Genomic DNA, 20,883 nt, shown 5'->3' on the forward strand with positions numbered 1-20,883 from the left:
GCACGCAGCTTTTAAGAGGTAGCTGTACCATTGATTCATTTGTATAAAATATCTTCTATTTTGCTCCCTATTATCTTCCAAATAATTTGTAACAGTCAATTTGGGGTTCTGATTGCTACAAAGTGCTCCGCTTGTGTTTCTCACAAACAGTATCATAAACCCAAAAATCTCTTTCCTGGGTGGGAACGGTCTGCTTAAAGTCCCTAATTTTTAAGCCTGGCCTCACCTACTGCACACACATATCACACGGTTCTAAACTGATCTTGATAAGCCATGCTTTTGTTTGAAAATTGGGAAGAAGTTTAAAAAAATAAAAAAAAATAAAAGCACTACTGCAGGAATATTACTCTGCAGTCTACAGGCAATAATTTTGTAATCACTAAGACCACCCCTGCCCAGGCTCATGCTTAAAGAAGTGGTTCCAGTCCTCCCATTGAGCTGACACTGGCATTCCTGGGACAGTGCACCCCATGAGGCGACCTGTACATCTGAAAACCAGCTTGCTACTTTCCTCCCAAGAGTAGTAGTCTTAAGATGCATCAGTCTGGCTTGTGCAGACACAAAGGCAGCAGTGAGAACATACTGCTTTGGGAGACCTGAGATGGAGTGGGAAGAGGTGAAGCGTTCCCTCCAGCAGTAAACCACACTTATGCTATGGTTCTGCACCCTAGTTAAGTTGATCTAAAACTTTAACGTTCCTGAGAAGATAGGCTAGGCAGTGGCTATTACAAGTTAAAACCATGACTGACTATTTTAAAGAAAGAATTCTTTGGAAGCTTTTTGAAACACCTATATATAGTCTCCAAACAAACGGAAGTTTGGCAGCAACTTGCTTTGACATCACAAGTCCGTTTGCTCCCACTCTGTATTTGAAGGGTTTATAAACTGCTGAACACTTATATCTTCAGCCTGTGACTTGTACAATCGCACTGCCTTCCTTGCCGTGGGACCAAAACATTCCGTAGGTATGCCCATAGAGGGCTTCAGCATGTTAGGTTTGGCCCTGGACAACAGAAAGTAAAAGGACAGACAGCCTAAACAGTTTTAGTTAATGGGAAAACAGCATTGAACGAAGTCACCGTATATTCTAAGTGCAGATTTTTATGAACATTTATTTTGCATCCTTCACAAGTGTTAAGGCAGGACTTCCGACCTCACTGAGAAGGCAGGTAAAATGAAAACAAACACTGAAGATCTAGTATGATTTCACCCCAACATCATCCAGCCACTGAACAAAATGAATAGTCTATATTTACAAATGCCCTTGCATAAATAAACAATCAGCAAGCCACACTGTAAAGATTATTTTTCCTCCTTATAACCACAGGAAAGCAAGCAGAAACCAGCATTTTGGAAAGCGAAGAATTAAAGAATAAGGCTCATAATCAGATGATAGCCAAATTACAAGGCTACCTCCTGTTTTCATCTAACTGTGTAACACACTAACAGGCAGTTACTACAGACACAGTCCAATCTGAACTACTTCCTAAGAGCAATTGTGTCCCACACACGCTTCCTGCCTGATAAGGACAGCACAACTCAGAACTGCTCTGATGGAGGACAACATGAAGGGCAAAAGACAAAGCTATGATTTATTTTCCACCGTTCAGAACTTCTGTCTTTGTGCTGCAACTCCATACCTGGTCTTTTTTTAAGTCAATATTAAATCATTCAGCTTTTTAAAAAAATATACCTTTGAATTCTTCCCATAAAAGAAGTTTTGCACCCACCTATATAAGATAGTGTCTCCCTCTCACAAATCACTTCACATGCTTGTTCCTTGGGGCTTGAGCTCCTTTCTTATGCACACGCTCTTCTAGCATTTCCACGCATAGTAATTCCCATGCAACGCAACAGGTCGGCTTTTCTTCCCCTCCACAAGAAAATGCTCTCTTACTACCAACAAATTCTTACATGAGGTATTTGATTTTTGCCTTTGGCAACTTTAAGATTCTTCTGCATGCTAATGCACTGGAAATCTCATCTAATTTTTAAGTTTCAGACATTTCAAGTAAGTGTAAGCGGTAAATATTGTAGGTGTGAAGAAACTTTGGACATGAGAACACTTAAATTCAGAAACATTCCAGAACAGATTAACATTTACCTATTATCAACTATTCTGCAGCCTATTATAATGCTGACAGACCTTTAATTACCTTGGGCAATTCCTGCTGATTTTCTGTTAAGCATGACTGTTCGCGTGACACAATATGCATATACCCAAACAATTTAAATGATATGGTGACAGCTTTCTCACTAACAGACTACATGGTCAAGTATCTATTGTCCTATATTGATGCACTACAGGGCATAAATGGGAAATTGCAGAGAACAACAGCAGCCATGCCAGGTAAGGCATAAAACAGATCTAACCCAGTATCCTGTCTCAGGATGGGAAGTAGTGGGTTTCTAAGGGAAGTAACAGAGAAAGTACATCTCCTCGGTACCTTCCCTACTTCCAAGATTTGCTGCAACTTAAGGGACTTCCTGAACCACAGATAGCATCTTTCTGCACAACACCTCTCTACAGATCTATGGATTTATCTAATCACTTTTTGAAAGCATCCAACCTTTTTCTGATTCATACCCGTGGTAATAATTTGCACAGTTTAACTACACATTCCATGAAAAATTATCTTTTGCTTTAAACCTGCTGTCTGACCAAGTAAGAGATACTAAATGAAATCCTTGCACCCTGAGAAAGTAAGTACTCATCACCTGTTAATTGATTTTATGTCATCTATGATTTTACAGCCTTTAATTATATCAACCCCTCAGCCACCTCCCTTTCTAGGCAGTAGAGTCCTACTCTAATCTCTTCCTGTATGGAGCCATTGCACAATTCCTTCATATCGCTCTGCACCTCTCAGAAGTCCACTTTTTTTTTTTTTGTTAAACAAAGAGTAGACCTATAAAAACTATTCAAGCAGTGGGTGCACCATGGATTTACATTGAAGATATTTTTTTTCTTTGCACTTAGAAGTTAAAAATGTTTAAACTCACTTTGCCTGTTTGGCTGTTACCTTTTTTTATAAAGATCTACAGATAGCTCAAAGACCTCTGGCTTGAGTGACAACTTATTTAGATCCTTTCACTGTGTATTTATCTTTATAGCAATTTCTTTTCAGCGTAGGCATTGCTTTGCATTTATTGACAATGAATTTGTTTTACCATCTTATTGCATACTTCCTTAGTATCACAAAATCCTTCCACAGCTTTAGGGTGAAACTGTCACCTCACTATTCACTCCTCCAGATCACTTTACGAACACGCTTATGGTACAGTTTTACAGAGCGCCTCTCAATAACCACTTCCTATTACAAAAGCGGACAGATTTTCTCTCATTGTTTGGTCACTTTTCTTTCTTCCTTAGCTAGTTATTAATTCACAATAAGATCTCCCTTGAAAAACTGCGCTGTAATGCAATAAAAACCTTTGGTTAGAGTGTCTGTCAAGATTTCTGAAGAATCCAACAATTTTATATCCAGACGACCTTTCTCCATTTACTAAGAACTGGTCAAGAACCACACAGTTCCTGGGTCCTCTCCTGGAGCCCTTTTAAAAAAACCTGACATCACACAAACTACCACCTACTCTTGCTGTAAATAAAGTGTTGATTAAGATAGTGACATATCAGATTTACAATTTGAACAATTTGAGTTCCTTCAGAGATACTGGTGAATTTCACTTTCTATTGGCAATTTATTACTAATTTTACCTGTTTGTTCCATGAGTTCGTTTTGTGACATTTCAGTTTGGGAGTATTCCTCACAGATTTCAACATGAGAATCCCAATAAGTTTTTCCATATAAAATGTGGATTCCCCCCCCATAAATTTTTTTTCTTTACACACTGGTTATCAGACAGACTTCTAGCGTATGTCTCTGCTACATATCATATTCCTATACCAGGCAACAAAACAGAGTCCTTTCCAGGCACATGGTCTTTAAGTGTCACTGGAACATTTTAAAAAACAAAAAATGCATCTCATCCATGCTGAGGTAGTGAGAAAATTAATTATGAACACTAACTGAAAAGAAGAATAAGGACAGGAAAATAGATCAAGAAGTTTGCTTAGGAATGTAACGCAAAAAAACTTCAAACAAGTATTAAGCAGTTCTTCCTTTTTACTGGACCTCTCAGACACTTTGTCACATTTGAAAGTCAGACATGGCTTCCACATAACCACCAGCAAATCAATTCTCCTAGACCACCTCATTGTCTCAGTTCCCACCTATACAGCACAGATAATACTGACTGCCCTGGGATTCTGCAGGCATAATAGCTTAAATGCCTCTGTTACTGCAGCATTATCCCAAGCAGCAGCAAGGTGAAACAAATATGGTCAGTTTTGCTACAACCTACAGAATGGCTTCCTACTACTCCCACCAGAGGCATCTGCAGAATACATATACCTGAAAAGCCATGTGTTGCCCACAAAAACTTTAACTGCAGTCTTAGATCACTGACCACATCAGGTGACAAGCATCAAGATGGTACTGACACAAGGTCTGCTGAGTAAATTAACTACAAAACTGGGAGAAGCCAAGCCAGCAGGGACTGCTGGGGCAGATACCCACTTAATTAAAAAAATACAGCTGCACATGCTGTATTTTTCCTACCCTGAAAGAAGGAGCTGGGGATGCCTGAGCAGTTATTTTTCATGTCCTGCCTGTTAATCTCTCCCAGAGCTCCAGAATTAGCAGCATATGCCCCTTGGTGACCAAGCAAAGATCCACAGTTTGTAGAGGTCAGGAAAGCTGATCATCCTAAATGCAAGCCACCTGAGCAAACAAACCAGGTTTTGCGCAGGTATCACAAGGCTTGATAAAGTCATTCAGAATCTCAGTTTCACTCTCCAAGAAAATTCCTTTAGCTTTTTGAGGTCTGTATATTTTCATACTCAGAAGGGTGACCCAATAAATCATCCACACCACTTCCTGGGCAATCCCCTGCTCATCTGGATGACTCCTATGCAGGGGCAGGCCGTAACTGAACTACTAAGCCCACAATGCTATGACTTGAAGTAGCATGATTGCAGGCCAGAAGTATGCATTTTGCAAACTTGGTGGAAAAAGAGGCAGAAGATGTAGAATGGAGGCAACGAGATTACATGGATATTCCTACAGGATGGAAAACATTAATTCACACAAGATAGCAACCACTTCACACGATATAGTTCAAACCAGTATGCACCTGCGGATGTGCAGCTCAAGAAAAAAAACCCCACACTACTAACTGAAAGAGAAAAGACCGCACTGGCTCCACTTTTCTTGTTCCTTTCTAGAAGAAATACATATAAGAAGTGCCATGCCCTTTGACCCCTTAGTCCAATCAACTCTCAGTATTACTTCTATATCAATTTTCTAGGATTCTGATAGATTGCAGAACAATAGGAAACAAACATTTTTCCACATACACACTGCCAAGCAATCCATGACTGGAGACTAGACTCATTGAGCACAATGACAAGCTGTAACAGCAAGACAGGCACAAGGTGGATACAGAGCTGGCACTCTTGGAAGCTGCAGCATAATAAAAGGCACGAAGAATGGAAAAGGGCTCCAGCAAGCCCTAGAAGATGATTTATTGGCAAGTATTTATGACTTTCCGGATCATATAAATGAAGCATGGACAACATGCAGCATAGCCATAGCATGGCTCTGCCAAGGTGTTCAAACAGTTACAGTATCAAAATCTTACTGGGACTTGATATACAACCATACACACTTCACTAAAGGAAGGAATTAGGGCTATACATCAATAAACAGATTAATAATGAGTTAAAAAGAATACTAAAGAATTACAAAGGCAAAATATAAATAGGATTAACCAATTTAGAGCTCAGAAGAATTAAAACACTTAAGTGATCATCTAATTTTAGCTATATAATTTGTCTTGAAATGAGGCAGAATCTTGAAATTCACACTATGAACCATGTGAAAGATCAAGAAGTCAGCTTCAGGTGAAAACTACAAAGCTATCAAATAGCAAACTGCCATGAAAAATTAAGTTTTACAGACTTTTCTGTATTACAGAAATGCATTTTATTGCACAAGATAACTACCAGAGAGAGGACAACCATATCAACCGGTAATAGCAGACCTGAAGTTTAACTTTAGCTGGCTAAATGCTGCTTAGAACTTCCTTCAAAGTAGCAGGTCTTGTTCTTCTGGATTAGTTAACATTTTTCACCAGTACAGGCATATGTTTTTATTCTTCGCACATTAACACAAATGACAAGGCAATTTTTAAAAGTAATTACCTCTTTCCTCATTTTGTTTACAGCAGCAGTTTCCCTCTGCCATTTCTTTGCTAACTACAAGCTCTAGAAATCAGGGATGATCCCCGAACACCCGAAAAGAGGCTACCAGTTAATATTTACGGTATCTGGTAGGATTGAGCACAGATTTCTTCCACCTCATCAAGTCTGCTTCCCCCTTCTCATTTTGAATGCTTTGCTCATTAGAGTAACTTACTATCAAGATCAAAGCTTCTGAAAGAGTTAAGATACCTAACTCATATTAGTTCCAATGGTATAGGTGGCTGGTGTCTAAGTTCCTCTAAAAAAAGAATTCCAGCTTTTTTCCTAGTCTCTGGATTGCATGAAAGGTGTTAGCTCAGTGATTCTCCTCCCTCTGCTATTCATGAATTCTTCCCCTGAACCAATAAAAAAAAGGCATTCTTTCTTTATGCAATTCATTCCTAGTAAACTACCCAAAAGTGAAAAAAATTAATCAAGAAAACAAAAATCGTAATGTATTAAAAACATTTCGGTTTTGTCTAAATTATGCTTCTAAAGCACTACTGTCTCCCCTTTTATGGTCTTTTATTAGTTAAGCTTGTCATGTTTAAAGTTAAAGATTCTATTCAACATGCCATTATGCCAAAAATCTTTAGGTATAGAACATCACTAAAAGTCTCTCTTACAATACAATCAAATTCAAATACGATTGTTCACCAAATACCCTTTTATATTTACAAGAAGCATCTAATTACCAAAACCCACATGTAAAATTGCTGAAGTACTTCAGCCAAGCAATAGTCCTCTATCAGGAATTGCAGCGTAAAGACAAAAGCACTTACTACCAGTAAACATGTAACTGAGTTGAGATCCTTCCCTCTGGAAGCTATTCAGAAATGTTAGCTTACGTCTAAAAAAAAAATAAAATTAAAAATTACACCCACTCCTTCAATATATTAATGAATACAATAAAGTTGCCTAACAACTTGTTTAGGACAAATTATCAAATTATCAGACATGTTTTAAAATTCCATTATTATTTAGCCTTGAATTCTGGAAACATTAAGACATAAACCCCGTCAGAGCTCACAGAATTATTCACAGAAAGGCTTCACTGTTTGGGGAAATTGTCTGAATTTTTCAGTTCAGGTAAGATACGTACCCAGTTATAGCTCTTCCTGTAAATAGCATTTCTGAACTCGGTTCATCCTAGAAAGCAACCCAAGACTGAAGAAGCATACACTTTCAAACACATCTAAAATACACAATTTAAGTTGCTCCACCCCAACGCATGCATAAGTAATCACATTCATCAAGCAAAACCAGCTTTTGGGAAGTTACATAATTAAAGCCTGACCCAACTCCCAACTGACATCAGTAGCAGAACTCCCCCTACTTCTTCAGTGTAACTGAATCAAGCCTCCCCTACACAAAAGCAGAAGATACATCTGGACTACATGAAAGGAATAACTGCAATGGTTAAGTACAAAATACTGATGGCCTCAACTCCATACAACTATCAGTGGGCTACACACTTCTACCAGATAGTTTAAAAAAAAAAAAAAAAAAAAGACACATTGGCAGTAAAAACAGAAATACACACTGCAAATAGAGATGAAGCTGTGAAGAAAAGCAGAGATATTGGTATATGGTCTAGTATTATCAATATTTATACAGAAAACAGTAAACACCTAAGCAAGGAGCACCATCATCATCAAGAAGGGCAAAGAAGGGCAAAGGCAACACAAAAGAGTTGAGAGAAAAAGCAACCAACCATACAACATTCCAAGTGGAAAAGTAATCTCTCTTGAGAAAAAGCTATTTAATACAACAGAGAAGTAGAAAGTAGAAAGTAAGTAACATCAGAAAATCGAAAAGAAATTAAGGCAGCAGGGGGCTTCAAAATACAGTATGAAAATAAAGGGCATCAGTGTTATACTTCGCATTATACAAAGACAGCACGCAGGGGGAAGAGGTCAATTAAGGAAAAAAAAATGCCTCAAAACAAGAGCTAAAAAATAGTCTCAGAAGAAGTGATGGGCCCATTTCCAGTTACATTCAAAAAAACCAAGAAATGTAGCACAAGAGTATTCAAGAGGCAAGCCACCATGCTGTTCAGAAGCTGAGAGGAGGATGAGATACAGGATAGTGACAGAGGATTTTACACTGTTCTTCAAGACCTTCAGTTTGAACAGATCCTACAAGCATGCCAAACAGAATGCAGCCCTACCTCTCTTTTCTTTGCTTCCTGTGGCTACAGCCCAACAACAGAAGTTAGTGAGACTAGGTAAGCACTTTTGATGAGGTTCCCGTTCCTGCACAACAGTACATACACACCAAACCACTCCTGAACTGGCTTCAAAAGATGGACTGAGCTTTCAACCATTACAAATATTAACTTCAACACCTGCCAAAGAAGAAAATAAATGTTACCCTTTTTTTTAGAAGCTAACGAATGAAGCACTGGAAGAAGAGTTAGCACATCTCCACAGCTGATCAGCGTGACAGATGAGGTCAGAATTCCAAATTTCCTGGCTTCTGTTTCTATACTTCAATCACCGCTGACCTACATTACCTTTGTATTTCTGACCTGCTTCTAGTTTCCTAACTATTTTGATCTGCAAGGTAACCTGGTTATTTTACTTCCTGTTCACTTTCCTGCAGAGTTTAAAAAAAAAAAAAAAATTAGCTACTACTTTGCGACAAAAAACCCCACACCTTTCTTTACCTTGGTTAACGCCAGATGAAAGACAAGATGCCACATTTTTACATTCATTAATATAAACTTTACAATATACCACCTAACTTCAGCTATGCCCTAGGAAGTTCTGAGTTTAGATTTTACCTATAGCACCTCTGCCAAACAGCAGATAAAGGCTAATACTGCTACTTGTAGTATTAGCAGGTTCACTTATACTCACGTTACTGTAACTCTTGTTTTTCGAGTTACAGCCTCATCATGTATTCGCTTATTAACTCCCAAACTCTCATCCAATGAAGTAATACTTCTACCAAGGCAGACCAGACCCTTCTCTGCAGAGAATAGCTGAGTACCACCTAGAACAAATTAATATACCTTTCAGCCCTGTTATTAAAAAATACCAAGAAATCAAACCACCCATCCCCTGAAGTTACATACATTGCCAACTCAAAAATAAAAACAAATATTCACACTGAAGAGGCACAAGAATCTTTAATGAATGAGTGCCATCAACTTTAGAAGCAGTTAAGATTTTTATGAGCCCTTACACTTTGAAAGGTGACTTTCCAAATCTGCACTGCATTAACCAGTGCAGTTATTCCTATCACACCACCTTTAGGAAAAAAAAAAAATCAGATCAGCAGTCAGGAACAAAAGCAACCAAACCAAACCACAAAAAAAACCCACCACCAAATGAAAAAAAAAAAAAAAAAGAAAGGAAAAAAAAGGAAGATAATGCTTTTTTTTTTTTAATCAAAAAAGGAGGAAATCTGAAGTTAACTTACACACTGGAGACAGAAAAGCTGGGTCCCTTCACAAAACAATTACCCCAGACCGACTTTCCCCTTCTCAACTCACAGGAGTTTAAATACCTTCTCTTCCTTCTCCCGCCAATCAAGAGGTTCACACTGAACCCCTCAGAAAAAACACAAAATCTCTAGCCTTCATTGAGCTCTCAGGTACCCAGTAAAGTTTTCAAATCCTGTGCCAAATACCAGAGCGTACAGGAGAAGGCAAAAGAAAGAATTTGGCAATAGAATGGGACATGCAAATAAACAAAGGAAAAAATAACAAGTGCAGTTGGGTGTGGGGGGAAACAGGCACACAAAAACCAGTGAGTTGTGCAGTGTCACATAGAAGTGGAACGAGAAAAAGAGGAAAAGAAAACCTAAGAACGCAAAAATCTCTGCCATTTTAAATGTAAGATGCTAGGGATACTATGCAGGGGAAAATACACATATATTTTACTTTGTTTAATGCAATATGGGCCAAACACACTTTCTGGTCATGCATGTTAAGTGTCAGCCTTCCAAAGGTGTTCCACTGGGATTCCATATTGTTCCATCAACGCTTCAAGCATCAGAAACTAAAACACATCACTAAGCATGTTTCAGCATCATTTACAATGCAATAAAACACACAACTGTTCTACCTGCAAACTTTAAAAACAATGCCTACTATAAAAAAACTTCTAATTTGTCTTCTAGCTTGTGAGAGGAGAGATCTCAACCAACCTTGATGAAGGGACCTGAAACTGTCTTTACAGACTGATTCTCAAGCAGTAGTCTACCACTAACACAGACCCACACCCGCAGTTTATTGCAAATGCCTTCGGCCAGAGATCATAGATTTTTTTTTGCTTCCATTAAAATCCACGCAACCGTAAGACAGACAACACGCAAACACTATAAGTATTACAGAAACGCTAACTATAACACTCGGAGCAGCTGCGCGGCACAGGCAATAAAATACAAAAGGAAGGATGGACAGAAACGTCCAAGCTGCTCCTCAGCCGCCGCGGGCCTCCAGCATGGACGAGGTCCTGCTACGTTTCGCGCCGACGGAACTTCTGCAGGTCTACGCGTTCCGCTTCCAGAAACGCTGTGCGAGATCACCCGCGTCCCAGTAACGGGGTGAGAGAGGATCCTGCCAGCAACACCTTCCCATGGGCAAAAGCCGAAGCACGTTAAGAGCCTCGGGAGGCAGCGGGCCAGCCCGGAAGCGTGGGGCAGAGTCCGAGACGGGCCCCGGACCGCCGGGCGGAGGCGGGGGGGCCCAGGCCGCGGCCGGGGGGGGGCCGAACGCGGCCGGCACGGGCAGGCGGCCCGCGAGAAGTCGCACCGGCGGAGACCGCGGGAAGGCACCGGGCGGCCTCCGCCGGCAGAAAAGCCCGCGGCGGTGTCGCGGGGCCGCAGCCCGGCCGCGGAGCTGGGCGGCGGGCAGAGGCAGCGAAGGCACGCGGCGGGCCCCGGGCGGTCGGGACCCCGCGGGCCGCGGCAGCGGAGACCCGGCCCGGCCGGCGGCGGAGGGCGGGAGGGAGGAAGGGGGGCGGGCGAGCGGCGAACGCCCGGCGCGGAGGCGGGCTGGGGCGGCGGGCGGCCGCGACCCCACTCACCGGGCCGGTCCCTGCAGCGGAGGAAGCGGCAGCGGCAGGAACCAGGCATTCAAAATGGCGGCGGCGCGGCCGCAGCACCGATACCGCAGGCGGAGGGATCCGCGCGCCGGCACGCTCCCCTCGGCCTCTACCGGCCGCGGGCGGGGGAGGGGGGCACGGCCGGCGGCGGTCTCAGCGGAGACAGCGAGGGGGGGGAGGGCGCGGCACCGGCGGCGGCGAGGCGGAAAAAGGCCGCTCGCACTACTTTTCTCGGCGGAAGCACCCGCGAGGCCGGGCTCGCGAGGAGCGGCGCAGCTGCACCGTGGCAGCCGCTGATGGCGTCACGCGCGGGGCGGTCCCCCCGCGGCGAGCGCTGCCCCGTGGTGAGGCCGGGCGGGTCGCGCCGCCCGCAACCAGGGTTCCGCGGCACGGGGCGGCCGGCGCCGGGTCCCGGTCCGCGGCGGTGGAGGGGGGGTGGGGGGGTTGGCGCACGGAGCTCGTCGCGGCCCCGGGAGCGCGCAGGCCGGCCGAGAGGAAGGCCCCGCGGCTGGGCGGAGGCCAGCGGCGCCCGCCGCAGGGAGACCGGCTCTCAACCGGCCGGTTTCTGGCGGTCCTTCTTAAGCGTTCGCCGGCGACCGCGGGAACAGCCTCACGCTCTCCCGGCGTCGCGGGGGGGGGGGGGGCTCGGGTGCGCGCCTTGCGCGCGAGCAGCAGCCCGCAGGCCCGAAGCGGAGCGCCCGGCGTCGAAAATGCGTGGGGAGGGCGACGGCGAGACCAGCTCGGCGGTGGGCGAGGCCGCGGCCGCCGGCCGGGCGCGGGAGGCTTGGCCTGGGCAGCGGAGGAGGGATCCGGAGACGGGGCTGCGGCGCCGGCCCCCGCTCCGGGCAGCTTTTCTCTCTGCGCCTCCCGGGACCTTTCGTCGCCTTAAAAAATCGGCGAAGGCCGAGAAACGGCGCCGGCCGGCGGGACTCGCTGGCAGCACCAGGAGGAGCGGGAGGGCCGCCCGGAGCGCGGGTGCGGGACCGGATCGGGGTACGTTCGGACGAGAGGCCGAAGGCCGCGCGGAGGAAGCGGGGGCAGGTGCCGCTCCGGCAGCGGCACCGCCGGCTCCACCGCCGTGAACCCCCGCGTTCGCGGCCGCCCACCGGGGAGGTCCGCCCGCGGACGCGCGAGCGGAGCCAGCGCCTGAGGAAGCGCACCGCCCTGCCCGCGGCCGGCTCGCTCTCGGCGACGGCCGAGCGGGCCCCTCCTTCGCGCGCGGGACGCCGCTGCCCCTGTGGCCGACCCGCCCGGCTGGGCCCCGGGCCTCGGCGCAGGCCTGGCCTCCCGGCGGGCGCCTTTCCTCCGCCGGCCGGCCTGGCGGCACCCGCCGGGCGCAGGTCCCGCCGCTCTGCCCCGCGGCCTCCCCGGGCGGCGCTCCGCCGCGAACCTCGGCCCCACGGGGACGTGCGGCGGGCGCGGCCGGTTGCCACGACGACCGGCGCTGTGGGCGCCCGGTGACGTCGGCCGGGGGCGTCAAGCCCCGCCCCGCCGGCGGGTGAGGCACTTCCGCCGCGCGGGGACGCGCGTCATCGCGGCGCGCCGCGGGGAGGGGTCGGGCCGGAGGCGGCCGCGGGCGGCGCCGGGGCCGATGGGGGTCGCGGAGGAGGAGCCGGGCGATGGCGGGTGAGCCGCGGGCTGCGGTGGGCACCGGGCGGGCCCGCGGAGGCGGGGCGCGTCTGCGGCGCCCTGGGCTCGGCTCGGCTCGGCTCGGCTCGGCGGGGTGGGGCGGGGCGCGGCGCGGCGCGGCCGGGGCTCTGGGGCCGGGGGTGGGGCCGGCGACCGGACTGGGGCGCCCTCCGTCCCTGGGGCCGGAGCCCTGGACGAGGGCTGGGGGCCGGCGCCTTGCTTAGGTTCGGGGCTCCCCCTAGTCCTCTGCGGCCCCGGGGGCTCCCCCCGGGGCCCTCAACGACCCGAGACTCACGGCTCCCTCTGTTCCTGGTGCAGGTGAGGCGGCGGCCGGCAGCGGGGATCTGGGAGCCGGCGTGTGGCAGCCCTTGCGGGTGCCCCCATGAACGAGCGTCGCGGCCGGGGCTGCCGGGACACCGCGGGGCACCATGAGAGCGGGCCACGAGCGGAGCCAGGAGTGCCTCCCGCCAAAGAAGCGGGAACTTCCCGCCGCCAGCACCGGCGCCGAGGCGGGACGGGCGGGGGGTGCCCAGGCCTCTGGCGAGGGCCCCGAGTGGGCCCGGACGGCTGGGCCGGGTCCTGCGGCCCTGCGCTATGGCCCTGGCGAGGCCACAGAAGCAGTGGCGGGGCTTACGGTGGACCAGTATGGGATGCTCTACAAAGTGGCAGTGCCACCCGCCACCTTCTCCCCCACGGGTCTGCACCCTGTGGTGAACGTGAGCCCCCTGCCCCCTGCCTTCAATGTGACCTCGCCAATAATCCAGCACCCGGGGGTGCCCTACCCTCCCGTCCACTACGCGCAGATCCCTCCAACGTCCCTACAGTTCATCGGCTCGCATTATACAGTGCCCTATGCTGTCCCTCCTGGCTTCCTGCCTAGTCCTCTCCTGTCTCCTTCCACCAACCTCACCGCCTCTCATGTCCCCCACTTTGTGCCATATGCCTCTCTCTTCACGGAAGAAGCCGCTCCTTCCCCCCAGACTACCTCTCCTACCCACACCTTCAACAAATCTGCTTCTGCAGTCTCTCCTTCTGGCCAGATGCAGCACCATGCTGGGACCCAGCCGTTAGATATTGCACCAGGTAGAATTCCTGTTTATTATCAGATGTCCCGCCTCCCACCAGGGTATTCAGCATATGAGACACCTACAGCAGGTGGAAGCCCAGAGTCTCCTCAGCAAGACAGTCAGCTGAGTTCAGAGGTAGCTGCTGCCAATGGTGGACAGAGACATCTGGAGCATAATTTGGTGAGGAGGACCAGCGAGGCTGTGGACTCTGCCAGCAGTAAAGCTGAAGACTGTCTGCCAGGGGCTGCAGCGGGATGTATGGTTGATGGACAGTTCCTTTCAGGTTACCAGACGTTGGGAACAGAGGTCTCTGTGCCAGCTCACAGAAGCACCCCAGACGCTGATCTGGAGGTTCAGAGGGTGGTGGGGGTGTTGGCATCTCAGGATTATCATATTCTGGCAGCCCAGAGGAAAGATGACCCGAGCCCTTTAAACCTTTGCCATAATATCCCTGATCAGCAGGGGGAGTCAAAGGACGCGCTGAGGAACACGGTGGAAAGGGCTGCTGCTGAGAAAAGCCAGTCCAGGAGTCCGTATGTAATGTCCCCTGAAGAGTCGGTTAGACAAAGACAATTAACCAAAGGAATGGTGATAGCCAACGGCAAGCCAGTCCTGGTTCCCGTTGGATCTGAGCCCATCAGGTCTTCCACTTCAGAAACCCTGGTGAGGCGGAGCCCAGATGCACAGGCTCGAGGAAGCGTGCTTGAAAAGGACCTGGTCCAGCTGCAGCCACCCAGCTCCTCACACTTGCCCTCTCACTTCATGAAAGGAGCCATCATCCAGCTGGCTACAGGAGAGCTGAAGCGGGTGGAGGACCTGCAGACTCAAGACTTTGTTCGTAGCGCGGAGGTGAGCGGGGGCCTCAAGATCGACTCCAGCACCGTGGTGGATATTCAGGAAAGCCAGTGGCCTGGGCTTGTCACACTGCATTTTGTGGTTGGGGAGCAACAAAGTAAAGTGAGCATTGATGTGCCCCCAGAGCATCCCTTCTTTGTGTATGGCCAGGGTTGGTCCTCCTGTAGCCCAGGGCGGACTGCTCAGCTCTTTGCTTTGCCCTGTCACAGGCTGCAAGTGGGCGACGTCTGCATATCAATCAGTTTACAGAGCATGAATGGCAACTCGGCTTCTCAGGCTAACTACCCTCTCACAGACCAGTTGATATCTACTAGGGAGAGATCTGAAAGAACAGCTCAGGGGTCCAGAGAACCATCTGACAGAGCTGCTGAAAGGAAGAGCCACACAGATAGGGACAGCACAGCCCAGAGCTCTCATGCAGAACCCTCTCAGCCTGAGACTGGCAGTCAGCACAGCTGGACAGCCCCAGGCTTCCAAAGATACAGCATGCAGGCAGAGGAGCCTCGGCCCTCTCTCCTCCGTCCCTCTTTCATTCCCCAGGAGGTCAAGCTGTCTATTGAAGGGCGTTCTAATGCAGGGAAATGATCCCTTTGAGGCTGTGAGCTAGGCCATCCCCTGTAGGTGAGCCTCACCATCCGGTGGAGAAATTGCACAGACTTTGTGACAGGTTCACCAGCAAGGCTGCTTTCTGCCCTGCAGGACTGGATTTGTTCCAGTTCAGTGGCTGACCAGTTCCTCTTGAGGAATCAAGAGGGCTCCAGTGCCTCAGGGAGCAGCAACAGGCTAGCTGGGGTAGAGAACAGGGATGTGCTCATGAGCTTGCGATGAGAGCATTCCAGAGGTTGGAGGCTGGGGCTTTCTCACACCTCCCTGAATCACTGATTCCCTGCAGGGCAGGGTCTAAGCATTCAGGATAGGTGGGGAGATGAGGAGGGCAGACACGGCTTAAGGTAGCAGATAAAATTGCTGAAGATTTTATTCCTCCTTTCTCATGATGGGGAGAGATGGGTCCCCACTGGAGTTTAGGGGGCTCTACTCCCAGTATCCCTTTTCTTCACACATGCACTTTAAAAGGACCGTTCACCGATGGAGCTCTTGAGGGCAGGGCGGAGATGCTTCTCTGGTGGTTCTGTTTTATGTCTCTTCCACTGAATCCAACTGCTCTTTCTTCTTGCAAAGAATGTACAGATTTGAATGAATCACAGAAATTCAAGAGGAAGGACCAAAAGGATGGGTTTGGGTGTAGGTGAATAGGGAACTTGAGCACTTGGGATGGGACACGAGTTGGGATGGGAGGTGTCAGTTTCCTGCTATAAAATACATTTAATTATTTGTCTCCAAATCAAATCTTTCTTCCCATGTTAATAACTTAAAAAAAAAAAAAAATCTCAGGCTTATAGCTTTTGCAGAGGCTTAGCCTATGGATGAATGGGGTTGGGGTTTTTTGTTTGGTTGGATTTGGGGTTTTGGTGTTTGGGTTTTTTTAAAGCTGGAGTAAAATCTCTTCAGCGTTGTCTAGGGAAGGATGGAAACATCCTTTTTCTGTGAGAAGACCGAGACTATTTCGTAATTAAATCAGAAGAAAACTTTCCAGATGGCTAATTCTTCCCTGCAGGCATTTTCCTGAATAAGCTCTAGACAAGAGACGAGTGTTTGTGCATGTGCAGGCAAGGTACAAAGTTTCTGCTAAGTACAGTTCTATGATTAATGTAGGGACTCTAAAAATATCACAGCATCATAGGGCATTTTGGGGTGGTTTTGTGTTAGTTTTTCTGATGCTTCACTTCGGAGTTCCTCTGTAGAACAACATGGTAAAATCAAGAGTAGTCTTTTTCACAGTGAGATTTAATACAAATGTATATTAATACCTCGTTATGGTAACAACACTCCATTCAAGTGAAGGCTCTTGTAGTTACACTAATTTGTCCTCTCTGATGGTGTGTTATGACACCAGCTCTAACTGCTTAGCTAGAATAAAAAATAGTCACTATTATGTTGAGGATAAGAGTCTTCACTGACTTAACTTGGGTTAAGTATTCCTTGTATTAAGGTGCCCATCTCTGTGCTAGGACCAGGCTTTTGAGAGGGTTTCTTTTCAGTGTGCAGGTCCCTGCTAGAGTCCCGATGCTGCTCCTGATGTTAAGTGTACCGTTTTCCATCTCCCTTCTCTCATCTTCCTGAAGATTTCTGTCAGGCATGCCTGACTGCTAGGGCACTGCTGCTCTCTTTCCCTGAATGGCTTGTGTGTCAGCACCTCTTCTCGGCATAGCCGTCCTTCAGTCAGCTTGCAGTGGCGGTGTCTCAGGGCTGTTCTGCACACTCTCCAGGAATGTGTCCTGTAATTGGTTGGCTTCAGTTGACTGTGTGACCGAGGGGTGCGCTGCCTGGGTATTAGGCAAATTAGAGAGTCTCCAGAATGTCCTTTCCTTCCGGGCTGCCAGTCCTGTTTTCCTAGCACGTTGCTAGCCGTTTCTGTTGCCTTTTAAATGTCTGCACCAGGACAGTTTCTTTTCAGGCCTTAGGTGAGATATGCGCTACTCATGCCTTCAGTGTTTGTGCCTCATGGGGGTTTCTCCAGAATGAGGATGCTGCCTGTGTCACATGTGGCTTCCCCCAAATGACACACTGCTTCTGATCTCATCAGCTGCGTTTGAAACGTATGAAGTCATGGTGATGCTGTCATGTGAAGATTCTGCCTCCTTGGATGCAGCAGCTGTGGGAACAGATGCTGTTTTCATGGCACCATTTGTCAGTAAAAGTACTGTCTGGGCCCAGGTGCCTGGCCTCATCACCTTGTGTGTTTCACAGTTGCTGTTCATTGGACTCTCCTACGCAAAGACCTCGATTAATGTTGGTTAGTACTTAATGCTCAGGATATCCAGGGTGTCTGTGGCCAAAGGCAGAAGGCAGAGGAGCCTGGGTTCTCTTGCCTGTTCTTTGCATGGTGCATGCAGAGGAGTTCAGAGCTGTGACAGGCAGCTAAGAAAGGGATCTTGCATACGTATGGTGTGTGAATGTAGACGGGCTGGTTGCATGCATAGAGGGAATGTCTGAGCAGCTGAAGGGTGCAGAGCCCCTCATGTGCATCTTTTGAACACAAAAGTCTCTGTCTTTTAGAGAGAGGGTTTGGAGAGCCTGCCTTATCTCATGTGTGTTACTGTAACTACTACTCCTAGATCTCAGCCACACAGAACAGTGGTCTGAAAGGGCAGACACTGATTTATGAGGCAAGATGCTGTGTGGCTAAAATAGCTTTGTACTGTAGGCAGCTGAAGGGCGGTGAAGGTGCTCACCCTGATGTTTACCTGGCCGCTGGCCTGGACTTTGGCTAGCTGGGCATGTCTTGAGTGCAGTTCTGAGCTCTGTAGAACAGGCCAGGGTGAATTGGACCTCGGTGCTTCTATCCAGATTCCCTGTCAGTCCCACTGTTGTGCATGTTTCAGCTGCCAGCTCTTCTATGGAAGCAACGGTTTGGGGCACATCTCATGGCGGGGCGTTGAGATGAAGAGTCTGGGCATCTGGCTGCTTGCCCCAAAGGTGGTGGGCAGGAAGGGGCTACTGGTGGCCCCCTGGCCCAGCTTAGCAGTACTCGTAATCACTGGAATCTGTCCTTACTGGGTTGGGCTGTGTTGCTCAGCACCTGCGGTGGTGGTTGTGTTGAGCACTGAGGCTCTCCTGAGATAGGGAGTGTGTGAGACAGGCTCTGCTGTAGGCAGAAAGGCTATGAATGAGCCCACGGAGGAGGCTTTTATTTCTTAGGTTTACAGGGAAAGGAGGAGATAAAGCCAGGAAGACTTCGGAATGAGATGGTTATCTATCTGGGCTTTTCCGCTGGCAGAGATGTGACAGGCTTCTCAGAGAAATATACTGTTTTCCTGCTGCTATTGTGAAGGGGAGGAGAGCTGTGGTCTGTCCTACCTGGAGGAGGAGACCTCCTGGCCATGGTCTTATCCAGCTCATACTCTGTGGCAAGAGTCTGTAGGATGCAATAATGGGTGTCTGTAGCCATCTGTCCCATCTCACGAAACATTCCTTGGGTCAGCTGCCCAGCAGAGGACAGGCCTGTTTCTAGGCTATGTGTACACTGTTGCTCCAGGAACGTGAGACTTGCTCCAAGCGATGAGCGCTCATCACTACCAGACTATGCAGAGGAAGCTCTGTCTGGAAAGAAGGAAAGCTGCAGAGGCCCCTCTGCCTCCCCTTTCCAGCAGGTGCGCAAGTATAATGCACTTTTCACATTAAGTGTCCCTGCCCCCCCCCCCCCGCCACTTGAAGTCACTTTCCCCTGTAGAGAACTAACAGTCCTTGTTACTCAGAAAATATTGTAAAAGAAACTACAGCAGCTTGAGTAGCCCAAATGCTAGTTCCTGCCCACAGCAGTACATGTGCCTTTCCCTAGCGTCACTCATAACTGCTCTTTGTCTTTCAGGCTGTCCTAGGGCCTGAAACTTTGCAGAAGCTGCTAAGATGGCTACGAATGCACATTCTGTACAGAGTTTGGCCCAGGGTGTGTTCCATGTATGGTTTAAAATGCTGATGGTCAAGGCCCTTCCACGGTCTTCACATCTGTCTATGGAGGACAGGACTTGCCCCTAACGTCCTTCTAGGCTGCTGCCATTCCACCCTGCAAATGCACCCGTGCACATTCTAGTTCTTTTCCCGCTGTCATGGCACCTTAGCGCCAGGGGAGGGTCTGCCCATGCAAAGCAGAAAAACAGACATGTCGAACTGGGGGAACCGGCTGGGCTGCCCTGAGGCAAGGAGGTCTTTGTAGATAAGTGCTGATCCCTCAACTATAATCCCAGTTATGTAATGGCTGTATTAACATGTAACCGACCGCATTGTATCTAAAGCCTTAGAACTAGTCAGGTGCTCCCCTCCGACCTTGTTCCTGCCCCTTTCCTCCTACCTGATCTTTAACAAAGCATTAATAATTCTAAGGATAATCTCTATTTTGTTGTGCTTTTTTTGTAACTGTTTTAAATAAATCAATTTGTACTGTATATTTGTACTTTTGGTGAGATCCTTTTTCCTGTTTTACCATTTTAAGTCTGTACTTGGCTACACACAGATTGTATTTTTATTGTTAATGCTCTTATGAATATTGCATTTAACTTGTTGACTCTGTAAACACAGTATATATCTATATATATATATATCTATATATAAACCAATAGCTTTTCCTTTGGTGTTTGAGACTTTTTGCTCGTCTGTAGCATCAGTGACCATTAGGATGTGGCTTCTCTGCTCTTACACAGAGTGATCTGGAGACTTGTGACAAGGGCGAGGTAAAGACTGTCTGACAGATGGATTATAAGCCGTAATTCTGTGTTCAAATACTTCTGCTTTTATGTGGTCTCTCTTGAACCCCTTGGAATAATGATCAGCTACCAGTGACACTGCAGATTGCAGAGTGAAGCTACGTCTGCTAGACAAGCAAAACACACAAGATGATAGAGCAATAGCGAATATTGCAAGAAGCAAACTCTGTCGGTTTGAGTATGAAAATGGACAGAGGTTAAGAGTTAAAGGGAGAGATCAGTTTGGAGAAAAGGGAACATGGAACTGAATAGATCCTTTCCAGATATGATGCCTTTTCCCAAAGTGAGATAGGCAAGGATGGCTCCTGGATGTCACTTCTATGTGATGAATGACATGTTAAAACAGCTTCTGTAAGGTGAGGAAACGAGGTTACAGGGGCATGTGGAGGAAACTGCAGCATCGAAAAGATTAAATGCTTTTTGTAGCAAGGGTCCACAAGACTGTCTGTAAGGTTAGTTCATTATCGTGAAAAAAATGCAACATTATGCACTTTGAAGGCAACTATTGTAAGCATTAACTAGGGCTTTAAGGGGCTTCAATCAAAAGTTTTTCAAACTGAAAAAAGAGGGAAAAATCAGGTTTCTAAGTAGTCTGGCCAAAAGGTTTTGCTTCTTGTTTTAACTTTACTCTTCTGATCTCAAGTAGGAATCTT

The 20,883-nt window shown here is 47.7% G+C and overlaps 2 protein-coding genes across 4 annotated transcripts in view; one reads left to right on the forward strand and one right to left on the reverse strand.

The window, feature by feature from the left end:
- AP1G1 (adaptor related protein complex 1 subunit gamma 1) overlaps positions 1 to 11,597 on the reverse strand; it is a 50,398-nt gene extending 38,801 nt beyond the window's left edge. The window contains exon 1 of one of the 3 annotated variants that reach the window (XM_052797414.1): positions 11,341 to 11,597. The gene's annotated coding sequence lies outside the window, so the exon portion shown is untranslated. The remainder of the gene's footprint in view (positions 1 to 11,340) is intronic. The other 2 variants (XM_052797413.1, XM_052797412.1) reach the window with 2 other exon arrangements.
- A 1,277-nt stretch (positions 11,598 to 12,874) lies between these two features.
- On the forward strand, positions 12,875 to 20,091 carry ATXN1L (ataxin 1 like). The gene is made up of 2 exons (XM_052797415.1): positions 12,875 to 12,984; positions 13,306 to 20,091. Exon 2 carries the CDS (start codon positions 13,416 to 13,418, stop codon positions 15,492 to 15,494), a length of 2,079 nt encoding a protein of 692 aa, XP_052653375.1. The 5' UTR covers positions 12,875 to 12,984; positions 13,306 to 13,415; the 3' UTR covers positions 15,495 to 20,091.
- Positions 20,092 to 20,883: the final 792 nt, after the last annotated feature.

This window comes from Harpia harpyja, chromosome 9, assembly GCF_026419915.1.
Source record: "Harpia harpyja isolate bHarHar1 chromosome 9, bHarHar1 primary haplotype, whole genome shotgun sequence".
NCBI lineage: Eukaryota > Metazoa > Chordata > Aves > Accipitriformes > Accipitridae > Harpia > Harpia harpyja.